Below are 27,405 nucleotides of genomic sequence, written 5' to 3' on the forward strand. Positions count from 1 at the left end.
TGTAGCCGACAAGGGACACATTGCTAGAACAGAGGTGCTCCCACAAATCAACAAGGGAAAGATAGTAACTCTACCAACTCTACCGTGAAAATGGTAGAAAGATAAGGAAGAAACCCACAAGCTTAACAAGAATATGAAGAAACGCTCTATCTCACTGATAGAGGTAAATTAAAACAAGAACGTGTCACTATAGCCCTACTGTGCCGAAAAAATGAAAGAGCTAGTCAATGCCAAGTGTTGGCAGGGATGTGGGCACTTCTGTGGATTTCTAGTGGGGAGCAGACTGGGGCAGCCCTTCTGGGGAATAACTTGGTGGTAAGTCTGTGCAAAATTTTTGGAGGTGATGGGTATGTTTAGTACCTTGGTTGTGGCAATGGTATCATGGGTGTATGCATATGTCCACAGGCATCCAGATATGGACAATTACATGTGTGCAATTTTTTTTGTATATCAATTATACCCTAATAAAGCTAAAACAATTTCTCTAAAAACAACCAAAAAAAAAAAAAAAAAAGTAAGCCCACCAGTTTTACTCCTAGATATGCATCCCAAAGAAATACTCATTTGTATCCATAAGGGAACAAGGACAGTGATGTTTCTCACAGTGTTGTTTCTGATGGGACTGTGGGTGTCATTCCCTCGGAGAGTGGAGAGTAGATCAGGCTAGAGCTGCATCATTGAACAATTGTCAGCAGTTAGAAGCTACTGGCTAGATGAATACAAAGCAACGTTCATGGAGCTCCAAAACAATGGTGAGTGGGGAAAAAAGTAAGAAAGAGATTGCCATCTGAGACATAAACTATTCACATAAATTAAAAGTACATGCTTATATATATATATAGTCATATACGTATGTAGTGTAGACATGTATCATCCTCGTCTTTTGGACACAGTGCTAGACAGCGAGGGGCTGCTGATGAGACCGGGCTCCAGGGCTGTGGAGCCTCCCGCCAGAAACAGGGGCTTGGCCCTGCAGGAGATGTGCGGCCGCTGGAAGCAGGTCACTGGCATGAGGCTGCCATACAGAAAGCTGAAAGCCGAAGCAAGAGGACCACGCAAACGGATGAAGGAGAAGTATTTTGAACTAGTGGAGTCCTTCCAAAGGCCTTCAGATCTCATTGCATCTGGGAGAATCCTGTAACCAAAACTAGCATCGGCAAAAATAGTGGCTGCCTCATGGAACTTGGGAGGCCAGGGCGAATCTAGCCTCAGGGACTCTGAAAACTCAGGAGATAGCAAATTAGATTTCTTTTTCTGTCTCCGTCTCTGTCTCTGTGTAAGTCTTTTCCATCTTTTGGCTGGATTTCTCTCAGAGTTGATGTAGGAGATGGGGAAGTAGAAGATCAGAGTTTCTTCATCCCAGTTTCATGACCCCAGGGGAAAGGCAACCTCTCTTTCAGCATCCATATATAGACCCAGGGAAGCACCCTGATTGGTCCAGCTCAAGTCACATGTCCAACGGCCAATCACTTTGGCTAGATGATGGGGATCTGGGATTGGCTAGGCTGGGCCCAGGTGCCTGTGGCTTGAGGGTGGTACTGTGGTTGCTCCAGGAAGGCAAGGGGGAGACTCTGCACAGACAAATGCCTTGGATGTCTATCATCTACACCAAGTCAGCACCACCTGCCAACACGGGCGCAGCTCATTTGTTTCTTGTCACGTTCAGGGAGGCGGACCATGACTGTTGGAGAAAGCCCAGCTGGGGAGCTCCTGCCACAAGGAGGCTCCAGGATGGCACCTGGAAGGTAGTGGTCTCATTAACAACTTTTCGGCAAATGACAAAACTTAATCCCAGAAAAGGAGAAAATACCCAGGCAGCCCAAACTGAGAGTGGCAAGGGATGGTGGCCTCTGCCTGTGCTTTCTGGCCTCTTCTCTCAAGCCCCTGGTGGTCCATATCGAGAGAACAATTACCATTCTTCTTCCAGTCACTGCATGAACAGTAACAATGTGGTTATGGCCCCCTTGAGGGCCAGCAGCTGATGAGCTCCATGGATCATTGCTCCCTTCCACGGAGGAAAACATTCCAGCAGGATGAGGTCAGAGAGCCAAGGAATATTGGGGGTAGGGAGGGAGGTTCCTGGGTCAGAGCTCTGGAGCAGTGCCTGGCCCCTGACTCCACCCCTTAACCTGAGCACTCCAGTCACTGGCCTCAGAAATCTCCGAATGCACTTGGGTCCCTGCGCTGGTATGAATGCAAAGGCAGTAGTCCGTTCCTGTGAAATGGTTTGTGGACTGGCAGGACTGGGAGAAACCAGATCCTTCCCATTCTCCCCCAAACTTTTCATCTCCACCCTAACTGACTATATTTGGGTGGCTACACAGAATTTAGCATGTGGTGGACCAGCTCCCGGGAGTGATGGATGCCGGCCATGAGCACAATTAACACAGTAACAAAAGTGACATTTATCGAAGTAGGTTTTACCCCAGTTATGTCTTAATGTCTCACTGATTCAACTTCAAATCCCCACTAGGTACGCATTATTATTCCCTATGTTGTGGATGAGGAAACGAACGCTAACTCGGTGCAATGGCAGAAACCTGCATTCAAACTTTGATCCATTTGAATCAAGATCTCTGGGCTTCCCCCCAATGCCTCCTTCACCACGTTAGACTGGTTGAATCCCCAGCTCAATGCCCACCTCCCTCATAAGCCAGCATGATTATAAAGGTTGTGCACTGCTCAGGGGCCCTCAGGAGGGTTCGGGGCGTGAGGGTAGGGGCTGAAATACACCCTGGGCTCTGCTCATAGCGGCTATGGGCCCAGAAGGGGTGTCTCTAATTCTCACAAAGGCACCGTATAAGCTAGCAGCAGCCCTACTTGGGACCACTCTGGGCCCCTCGGAATTCTGACAGCACCCACTATGCTGGCCACTCACACACCTGGCCCCTTAAATCATGGGCTGACTTGCATTGTGACCCAATTGGTTTCCATGACAAAACTTGTTATTCCCCTAAGTCATTCAGCATTTACTGCCTCCAGGCTCTTGCTTCCTTGGTGCTTTTGGCCTGAAATGCCCTTTTCCTTTCATCCACCTCTCCATTTCTATTTCAGAAAACGTACCTTTCCTTGAAAACCTAAGCAGATGCCCACTCCTTCAAAAAACCTTTCAAAATCCACCCCTAGACTCATCTCACCCTCGGCTCTCACTCTCTTTGTACCATAGTGCTTATGGCACCCGCCTCTGGTGAAGAACATCACCTGTTGAGCACTTACTATGCGTGGGACTTGAATCCTCACTTCGGGAAGGCTATTATGCCCTTTTCACAGAGGAAGAAACTGAGGCTCAGAGGACTTCAAGACTAGTTAGGTTCACATACCTAAGAAGTAGGAGGAATGGAATTAAGGCTGCTTATTTTAAAAATGTCTGCTCTGATCAGGGTGGTTTCCCAGAGCTGTCGTGACCACGTTCCCAGTGTTAGCAAGGTGGGATTTTGCAAATATTCTGCAAAGGAAAGAAGGCTGCCCTGGTGCAGCTTTTCCCTCCTTGCCTGGATGAGCTGCCACTCCTCCAAAGCTCCAAGGCGGACCCTTCACCCACGCGGGCCCCAGTGGCTCTTTGGGAAACACGATGGCAGCTCTGTAGCGGGGCAGAGAGAGACCCTAGGGGGGGGGCAGCCAGGACTGCAAGTGCAGGAACGGCAGGAGGGAAATCAGGAGGCACCCCAACCACACCCAGCTTGGCCACCTTGTTTACGCCTCTTGCACGGCCCCGCCCGCCGGGCCGGGCACGTGACCTCCGCCCCGCCCCTCGCTCCCTCGCGTGGCTCCTCCCGCCACGCCGGCCCTTCTTTTCTCCTCCTTCGGAGTCACAAGATCTCTCAGCGGCCCCCTTTCGGGATCCTTCCGCCCGTCCCCGCCCCCCTACCTTCCAAACTCTCCTGAGTCCTTTCCCGAACGGCTCGCATCATCAGTAATGAGCAGGAGGGCCTCTTCCGTCCAACCGGGCTGCCGGCCGCCGTCATCTGTCACTGGGGTCGAGAAGGAGGCGAGACCCAACTGGGCACTCTTTTTCGTGGCGGAGGCTGCAGCGACCGTGGACCTTTCACGACGGGGGGAGGTGCTGTACGTCCAAGATGGCGGCGCCCTGTAGGCTGGAGGAACTGTGAGGTAAACAGCTGAGGGGGAGGAGACGGTGGGTGAGTATGGGGGTGTCTCCCCCTCCCTTTCATGGGGGCTTCTCGGGGCAGCCCTGGCACCATGGCCCTGGTCTGCGAGGCCCCGGGGGACTGGGGCAAGGGGCTCACTTGCTGGAGAGGGAACCCCGGGAAGGGGTGTTCGGAGAGCTTACCCCTCCCTCTTATTACGCGCTATCTCTGGCGGGGCCCCGCAGAGCTGGCGAGTCCCTGGGGAGGAGAGGCGGGCCGGACCAGCACTTCGTTCCTCCTCGGCGGCCTAGGGGACGGCTGCACCCCCGGGGCGCGGTGCTGAGGGCAGGGGTGAGGTGGGCCCCTTCGCCAGCCCCTCACTTGGTGGGGTGACAGTTTCTCTCGGGGTGCGGAGGGCAGGAGAGACAGCCTTGGCCGGAGGGGAAGGGCCTGTGGGGGGAGGGCGGCTGGTTCTGGGGCTTCAGGAGAGGGGTCAGCGGTGGGGAGGAGAATGAATGGAGGCTGCCTGTGGGCATCGAGGACTCGCCTGGACTCGGTGTCTCCACTGAAATTGGCAGGACTAGGGTGCCTCACTCCGGGTTTCCTTGTGGGTGTTTAATTGATGGTGAAAGACAGTTACCTTAAAGTCAGCAGAGGTGAACCTTAGAAACAGCAGAGCCACTCCTAGACGCTCATTCATTCATTTGAGGAACTGGGGGATGAAGAGCCCGCAGTCGGAGAGACCTTTTAGAATTAAAGCTCTTTGTGTTTTCTGTTAAGGAGTTTTGCTTCGTGTGTTTTGGATTTGGGGGTTGGGGAGCTTGGGAGGGGGCGCGGTCCCCCTAATAACAACAGCTCACGTTTATGGAGTACTCGTTATGGAAGTGCTTTGCAGTCATCATCTCCTTTAGTCCTTGCGACAAAGGGAAGAGGCAGCCTCTGTTAATACTTCCATTTCCCTGGTGAAGAAACTGAGGCCCAGAGAGATTAGGGTTACTTGCAAGGTCACACCTCTAGGATTATCTGAGCCAGGGCTGGAATTGGGGTCTAGGACTATGCTATGGGTTCCAAGACTGTGCTCCTGCCATTATTTATACTCACATTCATCTTTTTATACTTTCATTTATCTGTTATTTGACCAAAGCCAGCCTGTCATTCTAATTAAGTGATTAATCAGTTGGCCAGAGTTTGTGCACAAGTGCCTGTGTGTGTGTGTGTGTGTGTGTGTGTGTGTGTTTAATTTTGAAGAGGGGTACATTTGCTTGTATAGACGCATAGCTGTAGGTGCATATGCACTTTAGCCTTGTTTGGGATGGCAGTGTTGTGCTTGTAAATATGTTAGTCTAAATTAGGCTGGCAAGTATTTGATGCTTTTATAAAACTGATGCGTTTACTGCAGAAAGAAGGCTTACTAAAATCCTTGCTGTTTTTTTTTTATAGAAAGCATAGAAATAGCACTTCACTTTACATCGAGTAAGCTGTAAAAGTACTAAAATAGAATAATACTCTTCTGAGATACTTTGATTTATAATTTTGGGATCAACTTGGAGTCATCTGAATTCAAACATGCTGGCAAAGTGGAGCTGTAAATTTCAAGAAGCATTATAAAACTGAATCTTCTGGGAGCCCTTGATTTACTGAGCAACCACCTGTGATTCTTAAGTTGAACATTCCTGAGTAAACCTGGAATATGCAAATGTGAAAGCTGATTTAGGGTTATGCAGGGAAATGTACCTGTAACAGTCATGCATCAAGCAAATGAGGCTCCTCAGAAACACTGAAACATTCTTTGCTATTGCCCTGGGGAGCTGCAGAATCTTCCTCTAAACACCTGGTGTAAACTTAAGGGGTATTTATAGAAGATGTAAAATGAAAATATCCTCTTACTAAAGTTAATATCTTATCCAAAACACTCTTACATCACGTGCCTGGAAGGGTAGATGATGTAAGCTTTCTTCACTTCATGCATTTCCGGGTGTCATAAAGACTTGGTATGTTTCTAAATTCCTAGTTAGATTCTTAGGCGGCTCCCAGCCTTCTCACTTATCTCTGTTAAGTTGGAATGTCTCAAATCCTGTGACTCAGTTGTACTCTCTCTTGCTGGGCTAAGAGCAAAGACGTCCCATACTGCTACTGTTGTGGTGCAATCTGATGCCTTTTGTGCATGCTTGGTTTCAGTTGTGAGCTGAAACTGAAGAGTCTTACTAGGACAAATCAAATATATAACTGTTTATGTGGTGTTTACAGAATAATGAAATTGCCGGGAACAAGAGATCTCAAGCAGTAGTGTTCATCAGAACCTCCATGCACAGATGTCTAGCCTCACAGTAGGTGGACCTACATATTTGGTATTCAGGGATACCCTGGATATATATTTTGGAAGAAGTCATAGGTGATTCTGCTGTACACCAGAAGTTGAAGACCAGTGGCTTCAAGTATCAGTTTGGCTATTTTTCCTTTAATGTATAATTTATAGCAGAGGCATTTCCTAAAATAGTCTCTCAACTCTGGTGTGGGTAGTGGTGGGTGAGTTTTGGGCTCTGACTTGATCTTGCAGCTCTTTTTTCACCATTTGTTAGGGTACAGGGATGCTCTTTTCCGGGTTCCAGAGCCATAGTGGAGTAAAATTAGCTTTTCCTGGAATTAATTGTATACTCTTGGATGCAAATGAGCCAAAGACAGCAACACATCAACCATTTTAAGCTTTCCTAAAAATCAAATAGTTTTTGACTTTTAACAAGCCATTGAAGTTCTCTGAGCTTCAGTTTCGTCATCTGTGAAATAAGAGAGTTGGATTGTGAATTAGAGGATTTCTGATAAATTTCTGGGATTTCAAGTCCTCCTGGGGCTTCAGCTAAACATTCTGACTAAATTGATTGAATCTAAGTGTTAATGGCTTTATAATAACTAAGCAAATTGGTGACTCTTAGCCTGACCTGTTGAGTGAAGACTTGTTTATCCTTTCCTTTATATCACATGATTTTTTAAAAGGTAATTCCCTCTAAGTTCATTATATTTTAAGTCTCTCTTTGGGAGATTAGTTTTATTTATATTAGTTTTGTTTGTCATGTAAGTAGCTGAAATTAAGCATGAAAGCAAAATGTACTCAATAACATTCAAACCTGTAGCTTTTCGCTTTAAAAAATATGTGTGTATAATTAGCATACATTCACACTTGAGTTTTTTCCCTCACTGCTTAGTATAATTTAGTTTGCATGACAGTACTAAATTTTGCCATTTAAATTGGTCTGAAAGAGGTCTACCATCAGCAATTTGAGATTATTCTTTTCTGATTTACTTTTTAAGCCTATAGTTACAAGAAATTAGTCATTTTTTTAAAATTTTTTTTTTAAGATTTTATTTATTTGACAGAGCACAAGCAGAGGGAGAGAGAGGGAGAAGCAGCCTTCCTGCTGAGCAAGGAGCCCGATGTGTGACTCGATCCCAGGACCCTGGGATCATGACTTGGGCTGAAGGCAGCCACTTAACAGACTGAGCCACCCAGGCGTCCCAAGAAATTAGTCACTTAATATCTAATGTCTGTGTTTTTTTTTGGAGGGGGTGAATAAATAAAAAAAGAGTTCCCCCCCAAAAGGGTGAATACCTTTTTTTATATAAAAAAGGTATATGATGTTAAGACCTTGCTAGTTTCTTCTTGTCCCTTGTGCAGTGCTAACTTTTGTTCTGTCCAGGGAAGTAGCAAAAGGTAACAGATGAATGAATTCAGATTGTCATCTAACCGGTAAAATGCCTTAAAAACCTAGCTTTGATACAAAACAAGGCATGGTAGTTACTGGCCTAGAACTCACAGGTCACTTTCTAAAGTAAAGAGACCATGAAGTATTTGAGTAACGAGGGACAATTTTGTCTTTCTGTTGGTGATGGAAAGCCCAGTAGGGAGTGATAAGGAAGAACAGATGTAGTGACCTTAATGTCTGCATGCATTTGGTAAGACCTGTGTTACTTTGAATGGTTCACAGAGCACAGTAGCAAACATGGAGTGTATCCATTTTAAATTATGGAATGTTTTTTTTTTTTTTAAAGGTTTTATTTATTTATTTGGCAGAGAGATACAGAGAGAGCACAAGTAGGCAGAGAGGCAGGCAGAGGGAGAGGGAGAAGCAGGCTCCCCGCTGAGCAGGGAGCCCGATGCGGGGCTCGATCCCAGGACCCTGGGACCATGACCTGAGCCGAAGGCAGTCGCTTAACTGACTGAGCCACCCAGGCGCCCCTAAATTATGGAATGGTTTTATGAATGTTTCACATACAAGTTGTTACATGGAGACACTGCTAAGCCTTATGGACCCAGCAATAATACATTTTGTTTAGTAGCAATACTGTTATAATCAAGTTTATTTTTGGTACTTATGTGCCTAGCACTGTGCTAAGTGTTTGACATGCATGATCCCTGTGAACTCTTCCCACAGCCTTAAGAGACAGGATAGGGAGATGAGGAAACAGGCCTAAGGTCACTTACTCAGCTTCTGAGCTGGGATTTGAACCCTGTTGGTTGACTTCAGAGCCCAAACTTTTCATCTTTCACTTTGATAAACAACATGAACTGCTAATTGTAACTAATTCATAGGTCAGTGGTTCTTAACTTTTGGGGGGGCCTCAGTTCCCCTCTGAAGATCTGTGGAAAGTTTTGGATCAAGTATCCCTTCCTGTCCCATCACTACGAAACAGTTCATACAGATTCATTCAGGAACTTTATGGACCTAGCTTGCCGCCCAACTGATTATTCTAGATAGATTGCTCCTCTTAAAAATGGATTTGGACTTTATTAAAAACAATTTTTTTTTAAACGGGTAGATAGGAAAGGCCCAAGCCTTTTAAAGATGGACCTGTGTGCTATTTGTGTTATAAGTCATTTTGTTAAAATTTTATATTGAAAGATTCTTTACACTTCCCTGGGAATTCAACCTTAAATGCCACATTTTAAAAAAATCAGAAGTGGAGATCTCAGGTATGGAACTTGCTAAATGCTTGTCAGGCCTGGCATTGGGTCTGTGCTGGTACCTTTAGCACCTGGCAGAATTCCGCTGGGTTTTTTCCCAAGGTTTATGCACTATGTATTTTTTTCCCTTTGAACCCCAAAGTATTTATAAAATTATGTATTAAATATATGTTTTTAATGTTTCTTGGCATCATCCTTCTTCTTCCTGGACCAGTGGTTCTCAACCTTTAGTGGGCATCAGAATGACTCAGAAGACCCCACCCCCAGAGGTTCTGATTCAGAGGTGGTTCCAGGCCCAAGGGTCTGCATTTCTAACAAATCCCCAGGTGATGCTGCTGTTGCTGGTGTGAGGACCACATTTGAGAACCACTGTCCTAGACTATCAATCAAACCCTATGCCTTTATTCCCTAGGGTATTTCTATTTTAGTTCTATGAACTTGAAACTTGAAGAAATCTTAACAGTTTGCTCAAGTTTCTTTTAGGGGAAGCTCTGTAGAGTGACTCTTTGAAACATACATGGTATCTGTCTGACCTGTATTTTCTCAGTAAATAATTTTGTTCAGGCTAAAAGAAACATTATTTGTAGAAGAGATACATCTTACTGAAATCCAGCTCTGTCTCTACAGGCAAGTTCGGCAAGATTCACCTTTGAAATAGGGTATAAGCTTCAGCAAGTTGTCCTTCAAGGTCCCTAATGGCAAAAATTCTGAATGGCGAATCTGGAGCTCCCCTGCCCCAGTTCATGTGACCTTGAGAGGGCCTGCGGCTGCGAGACCGTGGAAGTCACCCACGACTACACATTTTGGCAGGTTTTGCCATCAGCTGCTTCACTCTGACATATAAAGTAGTGTTTCCTACCCCCTTCTCCTTCTGTATATCCGTGGGAAGAGGGAATCGGAGCTAGTATCTTATCCTTTTTGGATGCTTTTGTGCTAACGGTAGCTTTGTTCACTTGATAGAATATTGTCCTAAGAAATCACCTGAGACCGTTACTGAGCCAGAGCTGAACACAATAGTGTCTTAGTGTATGATTATTACTATTATCTTTGTTGTTAACATAATGGTGTAATGGTTCTCTTCTACTTGTACTTCACTTGATACTGAAATTGTCCATCTGTGACTGAACCCGTATCTGAATTGTCTTTGAATTTTTAGATGAAAAACCTGAGTAGAGACAGCAGGTTACGGCAAAGGGTATCTGCCTGCATGTATACGTCATAGACAGGTGTGCATGAAATCATCTCAGGCGATGTGGTTTGCATTTCCGAGGAGTCCTAGGGTAGAAGGCCACACACAGTACTGGCCTTCCAAAAGTCTGAATGTTCAGCTGATATTTTCAGATAAAATACTTTCTAAAGGCATTTTCGGTGCCTGCCACTAGCATTTCATAAAGGGCTAGGAAGCTTTGAGCACTCTCACGGCTTGTAATGCATCTCGCCTGGGGCAGAGAAATGTGAAAACATGTGTATGGGTCCTGCCAATGACAGCTGTCCGTGGCTGTTAAGCTGGAGTTCATGTGTAATCCTAGGTATATAAGCCATCTACCTATCTGCAAACACCTTAAGAATGAAATTAAGGTGAACTATGAAAACAAACTGACCTGTGCTCTTTCTCTTTAATCTCAAAATACTAACAGCACAGAGCCCTCTTCTTCCTCAAACCTACCCTTTATTTATTTGTTTGTTTGTTTATTTATTTATTTATTTTTTTTTTCCCAAAAAGACTTCTTGTAGGAAGTGCTATCACAGTGTTGCTTTTAGGTGAGAACACAGCTTTTGGGTCAGATATGAAAGAGGAAAAATCTAGATCCAGGGGGCATGTTTATTCTTTAATTTGGCTCTTGAAGTTAAGAATGTGGATTGACCCTGTTATGCTCTGACAGGTGCTTCCATCCACACCCCCTTTGGGGTACACATCTTTGAGGGGGGTCTTCTTCATTCCTCACTTCCTTTCAGAAGTTCACAGGTCACATCTCACTTGACTGACCTGAATGATTTTAGCTGGTAGTACTCCATAGGACAGGGTTTAAATATAAATAAATAAGTAAATAAACAATTACAAATATAAATAATGGCAAGTAACCTTTGACAAGCCAGCATTAGATTGATGACAACTTATTACCATTAACCATTTTTTTGGCCTAGCGATAAAGAATTTAAGAAGTCTTAATGTTGAGCATTGGACAAAAAAAATTCCGATTTCCTGGGCCAGTCCCTTTGTCTAGGATAGTGATCTTGGCTGGGCGGCTATGAGAGCTCATCTTATATATATCCCAACTTTACCCTTGCCTTGGATATTCCTTTTCAGGTAAAAGATCCAACTAGGATTAATCATAACAGGACGTCTATATGTCTCACTGGACTGACAGCTGATGTTAAGGTTGTGAATATTAGAGGCCTCTGTGTTTTAATTCCAGTTCTTTTCTTGATTGACTGTGACCAGGCAGGCACTCCCCGGTCTGAATGATTTGGCTGGCCTTTCTGAGAGGCCAGCCCACCTCCTAGCAGTGGACACACTTGGAATATACCACTGAGGACCATTGGTGTTTAATGCCTAGAATGTGCTCCACAAGGAGATATAATTACCCGGTCATCTGGGGCACGAGATTTTAATTGTTAGAGAGTTGCTCCATCCATGAGTTCGACTTTGAGCATCATAGTATAGTGAAGGGCTTGTTGGCAAGCTTTCGCGTGCTAACTCACTAGACAGACGCAGTGTGTTAGGCTCAGCTTCCATACTCTACATCCCACCCTGGAACGACGACCAGAGAAGTTGGTGAAACCTTTGCTGGTTTGCACAGAGTATATTTGCCTCTTGAGTGCCAGGTGCTGCACTAGGCCCGGGGTGTCCACTGGGGGACCAAACAGATGGTCCCTGTCCTTGCGGAACTTACATCTAATGACCAGATGATACCTAAATATAGTTTGAATGGCCCACATTTTAAAGGCGAATTGGAGTGTATTTGTAGAGACTCATATTTAATATGAGATCATTTAGACAGAAAGTCTGGTAAAGAGGGGAAGAAAGTAGAGAAATGATAGCTGTCCACAAATATTTTATGCTTGTCCTGTGGAAGGGTCACATTAAGGTCACACTGTTTTGAAGGCAAGATTCAGTTTCATATGTTTATTTAAGAACTATTGTAACGGCTTCCATATTGTCAGCAAGTACCAGACACTGTGATAGTTGCTAGAGCTCTGGTACTGACTGAGCTACTATCTCTCCTTGTGTGTAGCTTCTGTTCTAGTGAGGGAGACGTGTTCAGTAACTAATTACGCTTATTTAATTGGGTTGTGGTAAGTGACACAAAGAAATAGAGGCTGCTAAGCAAATATAACAGGGGACCTGACCTAGTCTTGGGCACGGGAGTGGAGAGAAGTGAAAGCTTCTCTGATGGGGCAATTTTTTTTTTTTTAAAGGATTTTATCTATTCATTTGAGACACAGAGATACAGAGAGAGAGGAGAGAAAGCATGAGCAGGGAGAGAGGCAGAGGGAGAGGGAGAAGTAGGCTCCCCACTGAGCCAGGAGCCCGATGCGGGGCTTGATCCCAGGACCCCGGGATCATGACCTGAGCTGAAGGCAGACGCTCAACCATCTGAGCCACCCAGGCGCCCCCAATTTTTTTTTTTAAGATTGATTTATTTGAGAGAGAGTGAGAGAGTGCTAGTGCCTGCCCATGCATAAGTGGGAAGAGGAGAAGAGGGAGAGAGAATCTCAAGCAGACTCCTTGCTGAGCATGGAGCCTGACGTGGGGCTCAATCTCATGACCCTGAGATCACTACCTGAGCTGAAACCAAGAGTCGGTTGCTCAACCAGCTGAGCCACCCAGGCGTGATGGGGCAAATGTTTAAGCTGAGATTTTAGGGGTGAATGCTTAGTTTAGGAGTGGGGAGGCGAGAGGGGCAGGGCTGTAGGGAGGGAGGGGAAATATGGGGGGTTGGCGACCAGTTGTAGGCCCACTAAGTGCTTTGCACCCGGCACCGTTCCTGCTGTCGGGGCTTGTGTCCCAGGGCTTCTTGAGTGATGACTGTGCCCCGGGCTGCGCCAGGGCTCCAGGATGCATCGTCTCATGTAACCCCACACAGCCTTCTGAGGTAGAGGCCGCTATTCTTCTCACTTTCCAGATGAACTAATAAGGTCAGACGTTAGGCACCTGAGAGAAACTGCCAGAAGTGGCCCAGCTAATATGTGGTAGAGCTGGGATTGTACCTCAGGACTCTAGGACTCGAGAGCCCATCCTGCCCATTTGTTTATAGCTTCAGTAAACAGACAGCTAACAAAAGGCAGAGATTACAAGTTCAGCACAATATAAAGAATTTTCCAGCAACCAGCTGTTCAGAAATGTAGACAGGGAGAGGCACGTGCACCCACTGTTGTAAGTGTTCATTCCTGTGGAAACTAGCTGGCCACCTGTCAGGGCTGGGGCAGGAAGGAGGTCGAACCAGGTGAACCCTAAACTCCCTCTGGGTGCATCTGGGATTTCACTTCATTGTAAGATTATTGTATACATTATATGTGTTTTTTCCCTTCAGTGACCATGAAAGACACCAGGTTGACAGCACTGGAAACCGAAGTACCGATTGTCCCCAGAACAGGTAAGGTATAAACTCAGTCCAGTTGGGGGGTTGGGGGGAAGACAGAAGGGAATCGTTCACCTGTACAGTTGTGTAGGTGTGTGTGTGTTTGTTTGCAGTCAGGATTTAACAGTTCTCGTTTTAGCTACTTACTAGGAACTGGTCCTTCTGTGACATGAAGTAATTTTGTCAAATTACCCATGATTTATTAATTGCTTATTCAGTGCCAGACACTGTTAAGTGCTTTCTTTATACGTGTTACTCATTTTCTTTTTCACAGCCACACTTTTGATGTAGCCCCATTTTACAGATGAGGAATGGGGCTCTGAGATATTAGCTGAATTTCCTAAGGTTGTATAGCTGCACCTGTTGGACCTGTGACTCAGATCAGTTCTGTTCAGCAGCGAGGTTTGGTTTTTGCCACTAAATGAAATCGAAGACTTTGTGTTGGAGCGAGGCATTTGACTAGTGCAGAGGCTCTTAACCCTGGTTATGGAAATCCACTTGGATCTGTAAAAAAAAACAAATGTGCTCTCTTGGCCCCACCCCTTAACCTGTTTTGGAGTGGGGCCTGGGCTTCAGGATTTTATAAAGGTAATTCTAATGTACATCCTGGGCTGAGAACCCCTGAGCTAGGGAATTAACATTTATATCTTAACTTGGCTTTATTTATTCATTGTCTTAATTAGTGTTTTGGGGTGAACTATATGCTGTGACAATTTCTAGGAATTGGAGGATTCTCAAGGTCCCAGAATATATCCTTCATAAATATTGAGGCTTTGGCACTTTTGTGGATATGAACTTGGTCTTAGTGATGTGACTTATCACTGAGCTGTAATTTTGAGTTTACTGTAAGAGTGCCCAACGCAGCAGCATCGTGTGTCTGTGGGAAGGTGTGGGGAACATAGGGAAGCTGTTTGGTTTGCTCTCTGTGTGTGTTTAGCTCATGGGGTTCATGTAATGGCTTACTGGTTGCCAGTTACTATACTCTGTCACCGCCTGCCTCACCTTACCTCATAGGAATTGTGAAATAAAGTAGGGATTTTTACCTTCAAGATGGATGTCTGGTCACAGAAACTTGGTACAGCCTGTAAATTATTTAACAGGAAGGCAGAAGCAGCATTCTCTCACAAGTAGGGGGAGCTGAGTGTGACTTTTCATTTTCAACATTTTTGTGTGTACTTCACACTGTCCCTTCTTTAGAAGTCCGCAGAATGTGAATTTGAATCCAGTGTGAAGTGGTCGTGTTCGTATCATTGAGGCCCAAGCTGAATAACACACATTGTGAATTTCAAATTTTATTCCACATTTTTCAGTATTGCAGTTGTATGACATTTCAGTAGCTAGGTTTGTAAAGTTTGGAGTTTTAATGTAGAAAAATGACTTTGTTAGGACTAGCAGCCAGATTGCTCCTGTGGTCACCGTGTCACATGTGTAATGCTGAATAGATGCTCGTCTCCGGCTGCCTTAGGCAGTCCCATCACTAACCTTTATGGACAAAGCGAAATGTAATTTTAGGGAAGTTTCTGGGAGATTGTTTTCTAGAAGGAACCTGTATCTGGGATTCATAGGTTGGGCAAGCCTCACAGATCCTTTGTCTTTAGCTACTAATAATTGCTGGCGACCTGTAGCCATCATTTTGACAAGCTTTTTGTTTACATTTTTAACCTTCATAGACACAAAACTACAAGACATTGTCTTTCTAAAGTATTTTTGTAAGGTCTGTTTTGAAATTTGATTAGTGACTGTAAAATGTGTTAGGGGACTTCAGTTTTTCACTAACATTGTTTTCTTTATACTCTTTATATTCTTTATATTTGACTCGAAGATGATTTATCATGGATGTTGGTTGACTGTGATTTTGGACTTTTTCATGTCATAAAATTGAGGTGACAGGTTGACATTTTATTTTTTATTCTTCACGAGATGTGAAGTATTCCCAAATATGACTTTTTCTTGAAAGACTACTAATTAAGACTGTAAGTTAAACGCAGTTTTTTTTTTTTAAGATTTTATTTATTTGACAGAGAGAGAGCAGAAGAGCATAAGCAGGGGAGAGAGGCAGAGGGAGAGGGAGAAGCAGGCTCTCCGCTGAGCAGGAAGCCTGATGTGGGACCTGATCCCAGGATCCTGGGATCATGACCTGAGCTGAAGGCAGTCGCTTAACCAACTGAGCCATCCAGGCACCCCTTAAATGCAGTTTTAAAAGGTTATTTTTGTTTGTAATAAATGTTACAAGACAATTCTATAAAATTTAGAATTAAAATATAATTTAATTTCTTTCTATTTAGCCATCTGTTATTAAAATTTTTATAAACATTTGGCTCAAAGAGTAATTACTCTTATTTGTAAAGTTATCTATCTAATCTACTTTTAATATTCATATTGTTAATTAACTTATTTAGCTATTTGAAAGTTCTTGATTGTTTTTGAACATAAAAGTCACATTGATCAACTAAAGAGCTTTTATTTTTCTAATTAGTATACATTTGTATTTAAACTGACAAGAGTTTCAACTTATAAAACATAAAACTTGGATGTTACAGCTAGAGTGTCTTACCTTTATTCAAAAGTGAATGTTCAGATTTTTAACAAATTCTAAACGCATGCCTTGTCCACATTACAGACATCATGTAGGTTACGTATCATGGTAATGACACATAGTTGATCACACACACTGAGGGGTGCTAGAAATGTTGCTGAAGTAGGCAGCTGACAGTTTTAAGTTTCAAACATTCTAAAGACCAAAGCCAGATGTTGGCCAAATATGGAGACTAAAGTCAAACTTGGGTGAATCCCTGTTTTCCATGCATGTTGAGATCATACTAAGTATTCTGTTCGATTGAATCTGATGACCAGTTTTAAAGTTTCAACTTGGTTTATTCAAAGGTGGTAACTAACAATCCCCCTATTGCTTTCCATTGGGTGGTCAGGAGAGACCTCTTAGAGATGGTGACATTTTGAGCAGAGACCTCACTGACAGTCAGCCATGCCAGGATCTGGGAGAGAGCATTCCAGGGAGAGAGGCAGCAGCAAGGGCAGAGGCCTTGAGCAGGAACCAGTTTACCTGGCTTTTGGGAGACGGGGACTAGATCTGAGAAATGATGAGGCAGAGTGGCGTGAAAGGAAGCGGACGGAGGCTGGGGGATTCACACCTGGCCAAAGCACGTGGAGCCTTTAGGCCACTCATGGGGTTCGGCTCTTATTGCCTCCGTGGGAAGCCATTGCATGATTCTAAACAGGAGAGGGATGGATTCGGATTTCCATATTTCAGAGTCTGTGGTGTTTTGGTGGCAAATGCATCACAGGGGAACAGGATGGGAGGTGATGGGGCTTGGACTGGGCCCAAAACAAAGGGGATATAGCAAAACCGGGGGGTTTGCTGACGGAGGGTGGGTAAGAGCTGTGGGGAAGTCGAGGACATCGCCTCAGTGTTTGCTTTAGCCTGATGGTCGTGTTTTCCTGAGATCCAGAAGACTGGCAGAGTGACAGAGTTTGGGGTGGGAGTGGTTCCCTGTGGAATAGCTGTAGCACTGTACTGTGGGACGCGGCCACTGAAGATGCCACTCACCTGAGTGGAATGCTGCTTTGGCATATAGGGTACAGAGCTGGACTAACCTAGGTATGGACTTTGGGCTTCTCCCGACTCCTGTGTTGTTTTTTTTTGTTTTGTTTTTTTAAAGATTAATTTATTTACTTGAGAGAGAGAGAGACAGAGAATAAGCAGGGGGAGAGGCAGAGGCAGAGGGAGAGGGAGAAGCAGAGCCCCTGCTCAGCTGGGAGCTGGACGTGGGGCTGGATCGCAGGACCTGGAGATCATGACCTGAGCCAAAGGCAGACGTTTAACTGTCTGAGCCACTCAGGCGCCCTGACTCCTGTGTTCCGTACTTGGTGATTTCCAGAACGGAAGAGAGGCTTCCACAGCTGAGCTGTAAGTTGATGCTGCCTGTGACTGTGGTGCTCACCTTCATGTGACTTTTCCTAGCCGGTCTTCCCCAGGCTAGAAAGTGTGTCTAACATGGGTGTGCCTCACCTGCCCCGACCACGTGCAGGTTGAGCTGGCCCCCTCCCCACTCGGTGCACCCACTGAGCCCTGCCCACTTTCTCCTCCCATGTCCCTTCTCCACTGTGTGTGCTAAGTCACTCAGCACCCTGCATGTAGCCCCCTGAGAAATATTTGAATGAGTTTTAAAAGAAGAGATATTCCAATCATGGGAATGATTTCTAAAAGCTCATGATTAAATTCTTGGGAGGGCCTTTTTGAATGTCAGAATCCTTGAACTTGGAGCACTTACATGAGGAACCTCACATGAAACCCAAGATTTATATTTTTTTGGGAGGATTAAAAAAATATGGTTGAAAAGTAGAATTTTAGAAAATTTAGAGAAAAATTTTAGGAAAGCTTTTGCCAGAAATGTACTAATGTGTTGTAGAATGAAACCTTATTTTTGGTTTCTATAAAGTATCTGGAAGGAGCAGGCTCCAGAAACCAGACTTTGACACCTAAAGTGACATTTAAAAACTGAAAAGCAAGCGAGGTAGCCTAAGCTGGTCAGCCCTGACTATGGCCAACTTGACTGGATGGGCGCCATCTTTGTTTGGAATTGGACTCCTGTCATGTGTTCTGGGCTGCCTAGATTTGGGGAACCATCTCTGATGTTACTGTCTTCTGAATATACAAAATATAAATTCAGAGTCTCACTAGATTGAGACTAGGTGGGTAGCAGTTTTACTGGAACAAAACCAAACTTAGGGACAAAAATGCTTTTAAACCTGAGAATCATTTGTGATTTATCTGAAGTAGAAAGGAATGTGAGGGCTAGCCAGATACATCTTGAAAGTGGTGGCCCCACGATTTTTACCTGTTTTCTTTTTGATAATATATGGGCACTGCTCAGGGAGTATTTATTTGTGCCGAGTGTATGCATATGGTCTCTAATTTAATTCTCTCCGTGGACAATAAATCCTGACAGGTTGGTATTTTCTTCACTTGTAAATTTAATTTAATCCAACTCACAAGGTGAAATTTGTGTCTATTTTCAGCTCTGAACTCTTTTACAAGAAAATCTTACCAGTTGTAAGCCCTTTGATATGGACTCCCTTTGTGATTTACCTATAAGATTTATATTCATAGGTGTGAGCCAGCAACTTCCTACATCATGATTAGCTATCAAAAATGCATGCAGACATTTTAATTGATTTTTTTTTTTTTTTTTTTGGCTCATGAACTTCTGATTCACCGAGAGCCAAATCAGTGGCTGTTGCTGGGCTGTAATTAAACAAGAGCATATATAATAGTTAATACTCTCCAGTTTCTGGGGCCATTGGAGTTTAAATTTGGCATTCTTGCAGGAGGAGCTTAACTCTTTAGTGGACTTTTTCTTTAGCATAATTTTTCCTCCCTTAGGTGCTTATTAAAATGCAAGTTCCTAAGCCCCAAGTCAGTGGTGGAACGGACCAGGAAATTGCGTTTCTAAGAGGCACCCCAGGTGGTCTGGGTCCACACTGAAGCAGGAGGGCTGCTACCCCAGCCACTCAGAGCAGCGCTGGAGGAAGCAACATGGCGACCAAGGACAGATGCAGCCATGGGCCTGGGAGTTGAGCCGTCTGAGTTCTGCTTTACCATGTGACCTTGGCAAAGTTACTTGTCCTTTCTGAGCCTCCATATTCTCATTTGTAATTGAGGGGATCTGCTTACCTCACAGAATTGCTGTGAGGATCAAAACCATGAGGTCGCTTGATGTCACGTTGAAGGGCTCAGGGCTATGCAGTCGAGCAGATCTGGGTTTAAATTTCAGTTCTCTGGTTCTGCCTTTTGCTAGCTTTGTGACCCCAGGCAAATGGCTTCATTTCTGTTTCTCTCCCCGCAAAATGGGGACAGAAGAACCAACCGCATGATACTGGTCTAAGGACTGTATTCACTGATGTTTGTAAAAGATGTGCAGTTCCTGTCTCTTAAATGATCATTGGTTTTGCTTGTTTTTTAAAATATACCTTTAGACACCCGAGTGGAAAGAAAACCGATTGTAAATGTGGATAGTGATACCTGGAGAATGAGCTGTTTTTTTGTATATACAGATAAGGCAGTGGCTCCATCATCAGGAGGAATGGAGTCTTTGAAGGGGGCAGATTTGCCCTTGTGCCCCCACTTCATGCCTCTTGCCTGTGACCAATGGCATTTGAGTGTGACAGATGTCTGGGGGGAGGAGTTTATATGAAACATCAAGACGTGGTCCCTGGTTCAAATGAGGTATTGAAGTATTGAACGGATGGTCCTGTGACCTAACAAGCTAGACCAGCTTCTAGACATTGATGGGAGTGTCAAGAGGAAAATACCATGTTTTTAGTTCTTCTGAAAATAGTTTGTCTACTTTTTATTTATTTATTTTTTGAAAGATTTTATTTATTTATTTGACAGAGAGCGAGACACAGCAGGGGGGAGTGGCTGGAGAAGCAGACTCCCCGCTGAGCAGGGAGCCCGAACTGGGGCTCGATCCCAGGACCCCGGAATCATGACCTGAGCCGAAGACAGACGCTTAAATGACTGAGCCACCCAGGCGCTCCTCATCTACTTTTTAGATGGATGATTTGAAACGTAAACATAATATTAGCCAGAACCAAAGGCAGAGTCAGAAGTAGAAATAAAAATAAAAAACTTTGCTTTGGTCCTGGCATTAAGTTGCCACGATGGTTCTCACTGGTAGCAGTGTTTCCCGTCTCTCTCCGGTGCTTGCATTCCATAGACCTCTTCTTCACAAATTTGTCAAATGTAGAATTATTCTCACACCCTAGCTTCTTTCATCATCAGAATTCTGGACAGGCTTTTCACTGCATTGAACATATGTGCTGGCTTCTCTTGCAGGTAATTTTTTATGGGAAGAAATGGGGCCATTTTGTCACACTGTGTGTCTTCCTTTTTCTCAGTCTGGTAGTGGCACCAATGAAGAGCCTGCAGAGTCGCTAGTGCACGTCCCGGACCTGGCGCAGCACAGTCGTGTAAGATAATGGCCCAGCAAGCGAATATCGGGGAGCTCCTGTCCATGCTGGACTCTCCCATGCTGAGTGTGCGTGATGATGTGACAGCTGTCTTTAAAGAGAACCTCAGCTCTGGTAAGCAGGGTCGTGCCCATTCTCACTCATCTGCGCATCAGAAGAGACTGACCTGGGGGTGACTATAGTCTGCTGATGTTGGTTTTCATCTTCTAAGGAGAGTCTCCAAAACCACTGAGAAAAGAGCATCAATTGCCAGATTCACTCTCTGTGTGTGCTTTAAGCTTTTGATTGTGGAAATATTCAAATAGACACACAAACTTATTAAGTAAGAATTACATAATGAACCCATGACCCAGCTTCAAAGTTGCTGCCTTTTTGTTTCATCTCTCCTCCCTTGCTTGCTCCCCCCCCCCCCCACCCAAGTATTTTCAAGCAAATGCCATGCAGAAATCACATATGTGATTTCTGGTATAAAAATGCGTGACCTCTCCTTAATCAGAGAAACAGGAATTTCAACAGTACCTTTCTTTGCTTACTAGGTTGACAAAAATCAAATATTGATTACAGAATTGGGCACTGTTGGCAGGAGAATAAATTAGTATTCAGCCTTTTTGGAGTATCCATCACCCATTAAAAAGCATGTACCATGTGTCCCACTGACAAGAGTCTGTGTTTCATTATAGCGTTGAATGAAGCCTAGTGAAAACTGGGAAAACCCAAGTATCCTTCAGTAGGTGACTGGTTCACTGAGTCATGTAGAGCCGAGCAGTGGGGCTCCAGGTCAGTGAGGAGACTGAAGTAGGTCAGAGGTGGACATGGGTGGGTGTCTGCAACACTTTGTTAAGTGGAAGAAAACACACACACAGGCTGCGTGTAAGTGCGTGTCGGGGCTTTGTGTTTGCATGCGCACATGTGTGGTTATCCAAGTAGGAAAAGGTTTGAAAGGACGTGTACCAAACTCAAGGATGCTTGTCTCTAAAGAGTGGGTTGAGAGGCTGGTAGTGAGGAGGACTTTCATTTTATGTTCTTTCACATCATCTGAGTTGTTATCAGTGGACATGGTTACAATTTTATAACCAAAGAAGGCAATAAAAAAAGGAGATAGCATTTCTATGCTTTTACTGATATTTAGGCAGGTTAATTTGGTATTATCCTATTGTTAAACCTAAATAGATTGAAGGGTAGAAATAGAATGCTTCACGTAACTTTGGGGAGCCACTTTCTGGATTTCATGACCGGCAGCCATTTGAGGTAAGTTTAGAATATTAAAGGAAATAGTTATTTCCCTTTCCTTTGTTTAGACCGTGGTCCGATGCTCGTAAACACCTTGGTGGACTATTACCTGGAAACCAATTCTCAGCCGGTATTGCACATCCTGACTACCTTGCAAGAGCCACATGACAAGGTAACTGCTGGAACGTAGTGCTGGGCCATTCGGTCTGGCCCCGGCCGGTGTGGCGGCCTCTGTGTGCACCCCTACCCCGTGCCGTATGTCCAGAGCATGCTCCTTCATCTTCTCCGTGCTGCAGATGATCCTGTTCCCAGATTGCAGCCACATGGAAAAAGAATTTATGGAACCCATGTGTCCTGCAAAGTTTACAAAATAAAATGTATTCTAGAGTTTATTTTTAAGCTTTTGTTGTTCCAAGAAATCTTATAATTCCAGTGCTGTCATTGTACAGTGACAGTTTGACACGTAAGGTGCCCATCTTTAAATCCATGCTTTGAATAGGATTTTGGACTTAATCAATTGTGGGAAAATCTATAGGTCCAGACAGCTGTGGGGCTAACTGATGAGTCCTGTTGCCCAGCACCAGGCACTTGGAGCGCTCCTTAGTGTTTTATTTTTGTTGGTGGTAAATAGCTCACAAAACATTGTAGTTGCATACTTTGGTTAAGTGTTGAGTTTCTAAATGCTAGTGGCTTCAGTAAGATTTGAAGGCCTTGCCGTTGTGTGCCTTTTCCAGTATATCTTGTTCTGTTGTTTTCTGGGCTGAATTTTAACTTCTAGATTACCCGATTTATATTTGGGGCCAAACCATGTAGACTGGGCTATGGTAGCAATAAGCAGCTGCTACCCTCACAGCTTCAACAACCTGCCACAGGCTTAGGACCAGCAGTTTTTGGAAAAAGTGGCTTATTTGTACTTAATGAGACAGTCCATGAGTGAGTCTGCCCCTCACCCTCCTGGCCTGCACCTGTGTATCATGGGATCCTTTTTCAGGACTTGCCAGCTGGCTGCCCTCTCTCAGGCTAAATGCAGCAGTGTTTTGTGTGCCAATGTGGTTTTGATCTTTCGTTTGATCTCTTTACCTGGTTGGTCCTTGCTTCACGTCCGTGGAGACTCGAGGAACTGGCATACATCCTCGCTACCTCTGTTTGTGTCACCTGCTACGTTCTCATGAGAATTTCCCTTGTTTCCCTTGATTTCCTCCCCCCTCCCTCCTCCCCCCAGCCTTACTGAGACCTATTTCCCCTGTTCTTTTACGTGTTTAGCACCTCTTGGACAAAATGAATGACTGTATGGGCAGAGCCGCCTCTCGGCTGCCCGCACTGTCGCTGCTGGGGCACGTCATCAGGCTGCAGCCACCTTGGAAGCACAAACTCTCTCAAGCACCTCTTTTGCCTTCTTTACTCAAATGTCTCAAGGTACGATGTTTGCAAGGGTTTGAATGAAATGGCTTTGTGAATATTATTTCTGAAGTTCTGGGTAACTTTAAAGCAAGCAAGCTAGATTTGAACTCTGAGAATTTAGAAACTTTTAGTGTTTGGCTTTCCTCGAATGTCATGTCGTCCAGAGTTGGTACTTAGTAAATTCTCAGTGCATCCCGGTGACTGGCAGGTGGCTTTTGTCCAAGCAAATAAGGTTCAACGAGACATTATTCCCACCTCTTGGACTCCATCATTGTCCAGTCTTACCTCCGTTAAAACATCTGGTTTCTCTTTCAGGGAAGCCCAGATTCTCTTTTAGCTAGGAGAAAGATGGCTAACAGCTCTTTTTAACCATTCAGGACCACGTTCTTATTGCAGCCATAATTAAGGTTTTGTTGATACAAGGCCTCCTGAATCGCATTCTGCCTTTTGCACTCTAAATTTAGTGTATTTTTCTCCACAGTGAGTCAAAACCTAAGTAGAACTTTGTGGTTTAGTTTTCACAATGGCTTGCTGAAATACTCCAGGCTATTTGCTTAATCTGTTTTAATTCCTGGACTTCTTTCCTATCTATAAAATAAGAAAATGTGGTTAATATTAACTGCCTGTACCTCACAGAGACGCGAAAATACCCAGTAGCATTTGTCCCAGGATGGCAGTACCTCTGGATCATCTGATACAGCACCCCGCAAATTGATTTTTGTCTCTGCCAGCAAGGGTAACTGTTTCATTACCCCTAGAGGTGGGAGTCACATTGGTAGGGTATCATAAAAACATGCATTTAATGTTGAGAAAAAACAGGAACAATTGGTACAACTTACTTTTTTTTAAGTGAATGGATTGGAGATAATATAACTCAATTTTGAAGCCACACAATTCAGTTCAGATTGTAAAACACTTTACTTTTCCAAAAGGGTAAGCTTTGGCAATTGCTCATGGAGCCATTGGTTAGAATAGTACCATGAGCAAAATTACGGTTAGTCATTTTTACTGGAACTGGTTATGTGTTCTTGATTCTCCTATCAATATTTTACGTTCTTCTTACTAGATGTCGGCCTTGACAAAAGGCTTAGTGCTTAACGTAAAAACTAAATCTATTTAAGGCTTTATTTCCAGACTCGTAGATTTTCTTTTTTTTAACAGTGATAATGAATGTCTTAGCCTGCGTGGTAGTCTTTTGATTAATATCTTCGTTCTTAAATCTGAATTCCAGTTACTTGGCAAACATTCATGATTTAGTTGTGGGTCAGGTGAGCTGCTGTACCTATCCAGAGTTGATTCATTATCCATTGGGTATTAAGTACCTTCAATTAGCCTGAAGTTATATGACTTGATATTTAAACTATAGACATGGTCAGAGGTCACCATATCTTCTTTTATTTGCTGATCTATAAATGCTGCTACCAAGGTGAACTGTTAGGGAGATTTGTTAGCACTATGCTAATTTCTTCTTAAATTACACTTCTGTTGTAATCTTTTAAAAAATACTGAATTGCTTGACATTACTTGTGTAGTGCTTTTTAAATTGATTAACAAAAAGTAAATATTTTGAGGATTTGCTTGAATGAACAGAAACTGTCACGTTCCTTTGTTCTGTTAAAGGCATCTCGTCACGCTTCTGTGCCAAGTGCCATAGGCAGAGCGTCCCCAGGTCAGGTTGAAGTTTCTCTCCCAGATAGGTTTGTCTGGGGGCAGCAGAAGTGGTCTTTGCAGATTCATTATGGTCAAGTCTGATCAGTGTTGTTTCCCTCAAACCTGAGGGTGAGGAACCTGAGTCTATGAGGGGACCTCTAATTTGTGATGCCCTTAGCATTTAGAGCAGCCTCTTGGTGTGCTGCTAGTGCTAATTCTAAGGCTGTGCCTGACAGGTGTTCTTCCTGCTCGACCTTTCCTTCCACAGGTGGATACCGATGTCGTCGTCCTCACAACAGGTGTCTTAGTGTTGATAACCATGTTACCAATGATTCCACAGTCGGGGAAGCAGCACCTTCTTGATTTCTTTGATATTTTTGGCCGTCTTTCATCGTGGTGCCTGAAGAAACCAGGTAAAGATGTCCTTAACATACCTGTCATTCCCTACCAGGTGAATGCTTTCATTAGTGATTGATAGGTCATGAGCTGTAAAGGAAAGACGTGTAGACTTTTGTAGCTGGAATGGGTGGGTTTCACCAGCCGGTTGCAGAGTGCCTTGGGTGTACTCACTGTAGGCATGACTATTAGATGCCTTCCTCATTCTGTTGGTTTAAGAGGATTAGTTTTCAGAGAAACTGGTAGGATGTAAAACTTCCTAATTGTCAGTAAATTTCAATCTATCAAAATACCTTCAATCCATGTGGTAGCAATCCAGGACTAGGCTTGGGGCACCTTTTTGTCTTACTTTGCTGGTCTGTTGTGATGGAACACAAACCTCTGGTTCTGAGAACCTGTCTTTTGTATGGAGGAGGAGGGAAAATGCAGCGGGTCCTAATTAGTGTCCTCATTTTAAATGTGGTGGGATTTTTCCCCATACTGGCAGGGAGTCCAGCTCTATGAAAATGATTTCAAAGCTATAAGCACGTGATATTTGGAATCTTTTGGTAAGGCCAGCATGAGCTGTTCATGTTGAAAAGATGAAGTGTGTAAGCCGTGTCACACCAGGTACTGTAGCTTCCTGTACGGGATTAATAACAAGTGCAAGATCCATGTGATGCTGGTTATTTAGTAGGTTCTTCTGGGGAGGAAAGGAGTGGTCTGTCCATTATTATGGAGGAGCTGTACAGATCCGACGGACTTGGGGTTTTCCATGGGGTCTGGGTGAGGCTCGATGAACAAAGTGTTCAGTTTCTCCCACTCTCAGCTTCTTAAGCTAGTTTCTAGACAATAGTATTTTTACTCTTTAGTTACAAATCTGCATAACTAAGACTACACACGGATTTCAAAAGGATCTCTCACATTTGTTCTGTAAATATTTGAATGTTCTGCACCAAGCACTGTGCAAGGCACTAAGGGTACAGAGGTTAGTAAGACGGTGCAGTAAGAGTGTTCAAGAAACTCAAATTCATGCTAAACAGGACAGTGGAGAAGTATCATTACAAATTTTTGGGGGGCACCTGGCTGGCTCAGTTGGTAGAGCATGCAACTCTCGACATCAGGGTTGAGTTGGAGCCCCATGTGTGGCGTAGACTTTACTTAAAGTAATAATCATAAAAAACAACAACAAATTTTAGGGAGAGTGATTATCATGAGAAAGTTAGGTCAGTATTGTGAGAGTGTCGAGTGAAGACAGGAGTGTAGGATTGGATCCGTAGGGGCCTTTATGGGTCATTCTAAGTAGATTGGAGTTTATTCCAAGGCCGTAGGGAGCCACTGATGGATTTTAAATAGGAGTGTTTGGTGTGTTAAGATTTGCATTTTAGGAAAACACTCTTGCTATCTGTGGAGTGAGGTGGGAGCATTCGACCACAGGTCATGCTGGCGGCCACGTGCTCATGTTTTCTTTGCACAAATCCTCTTGTGTCTGGCTGAGTCTCCTGTCCATGATTTCCTGTTTTAGGCCACGTGACAGAAATCTATCTTGTCCATCTCCATGCCAGTGTTTATGCTCTCTTTCATCGCCTCTACGGAATGTACCCTTGCAACTTTGTCTCCTTTCTACGCTCTCACTACAGTATGAAGGAGAACTTGGACACTTTTGAAGAAGTGGTCAGGGTAAGTGAAGACTGCTCATTTGAGAGCCTACATACTGTGCGCACAGGCTGTGGTTGGGACCCATGTATTCAGTGGGAGACAGATTTTGAAAAGCAGTTCAGCTCTCCCCATAGCCCCAGCCCTAGGCAACCACTGATCTCCTTTCTGCCTTTGTAGACTTGCCTCTCCTGATGAGCATTTCACAGACATGGGATCATATAGTACGTGGTCTTTTGGGACTGATTTCTTTCACTTGGTGGAATGTTTCAGGGGTCATCCATGCTGTGTAGCAGATGTCAGGACTCCATTCCTTTTTATTGTCAAGTAATATTCCATTGTGGGGAGGTACCATAGAAATTAAGCCTTTTGTAATTTGTCAACCCAAACTCTTCTAGCCAATGATGGAGCACGTGCGAATTCACCCGGAATTAGTGACTGGATCCAAGGACCACGAACTGGACCCTCGAAGGTA

General features: G+C 44.2%; 1 protein-coding gene across 7 annotated transcripts in view; it reads left to right on the forward strand.

Annotated features, from left to right (window-relative positions):
- The first annotated feature begins 3,731 nt into the window (after nt 1-3,731).
- Nucleotides 3,732-27,405, forward strand: part of TSC1 (TSC complex subunit 1) — a 45,194-nt gene continuing 21,520 nt past the window's right edge. Inside the window, exons 1-9 of one of the 7 annotated variants that reach the window (XM_027614728.2) lie at nt 3,733-4,110; nt 6,336-6,415; nt 13,581-13,643; nt 20,547-20,732; nt 21,917-22,020; nt 23,112-23,264; nt 25,168-25,312; nt 26,800-26,954; nt 27,329-27,402. In XM_027614728.2, coding sequence (XP_027470529.1) covers nt 20,627-20,732; nt 21,917-22,020; nt 23,112-23,264; nt 25,168-25,312; nt 26,800-26,954; nt 27,329-27,402 — 737 coding nt within the window. In that variant the 5' untranslated portion in view covers nt 3,733-4,110; nt 6,336-6,415; nt 13,581-13,643; nt 20,547-20,626. Of the gene's footprint in view, nt 4,140-4,323; nt 4,445-6,335; nt 6,416-13,580; nt 13,644-20,546; nt 20,733-21,916; nt 22,021-23,111; nt 23,265-25,167; nt 25,313-26,799; nt 26,955-27,328; nt 27,403-27,405 lie in introns of those variants that run through there. The other 6 variants (XM_027614731.2, XM_027614725.2, XM_027614726.2 and 3 more) reach the window with 6 other exon arrangements.

This window comes from Zalophus californianus, chromosome 13, assembly GCF_009762305.2.
Source record: "Zalophus californianus isolate mZalCal1 chromosome 13, mZalCal1.pri.v2, whole genome shotgun sequence".
NCBI classification, from domain to species: Eukaryota; Metazoa; Chordata; class Mammalia; order Carnivora; family Otariidae; genus Zalophus; species Zalophus californianus.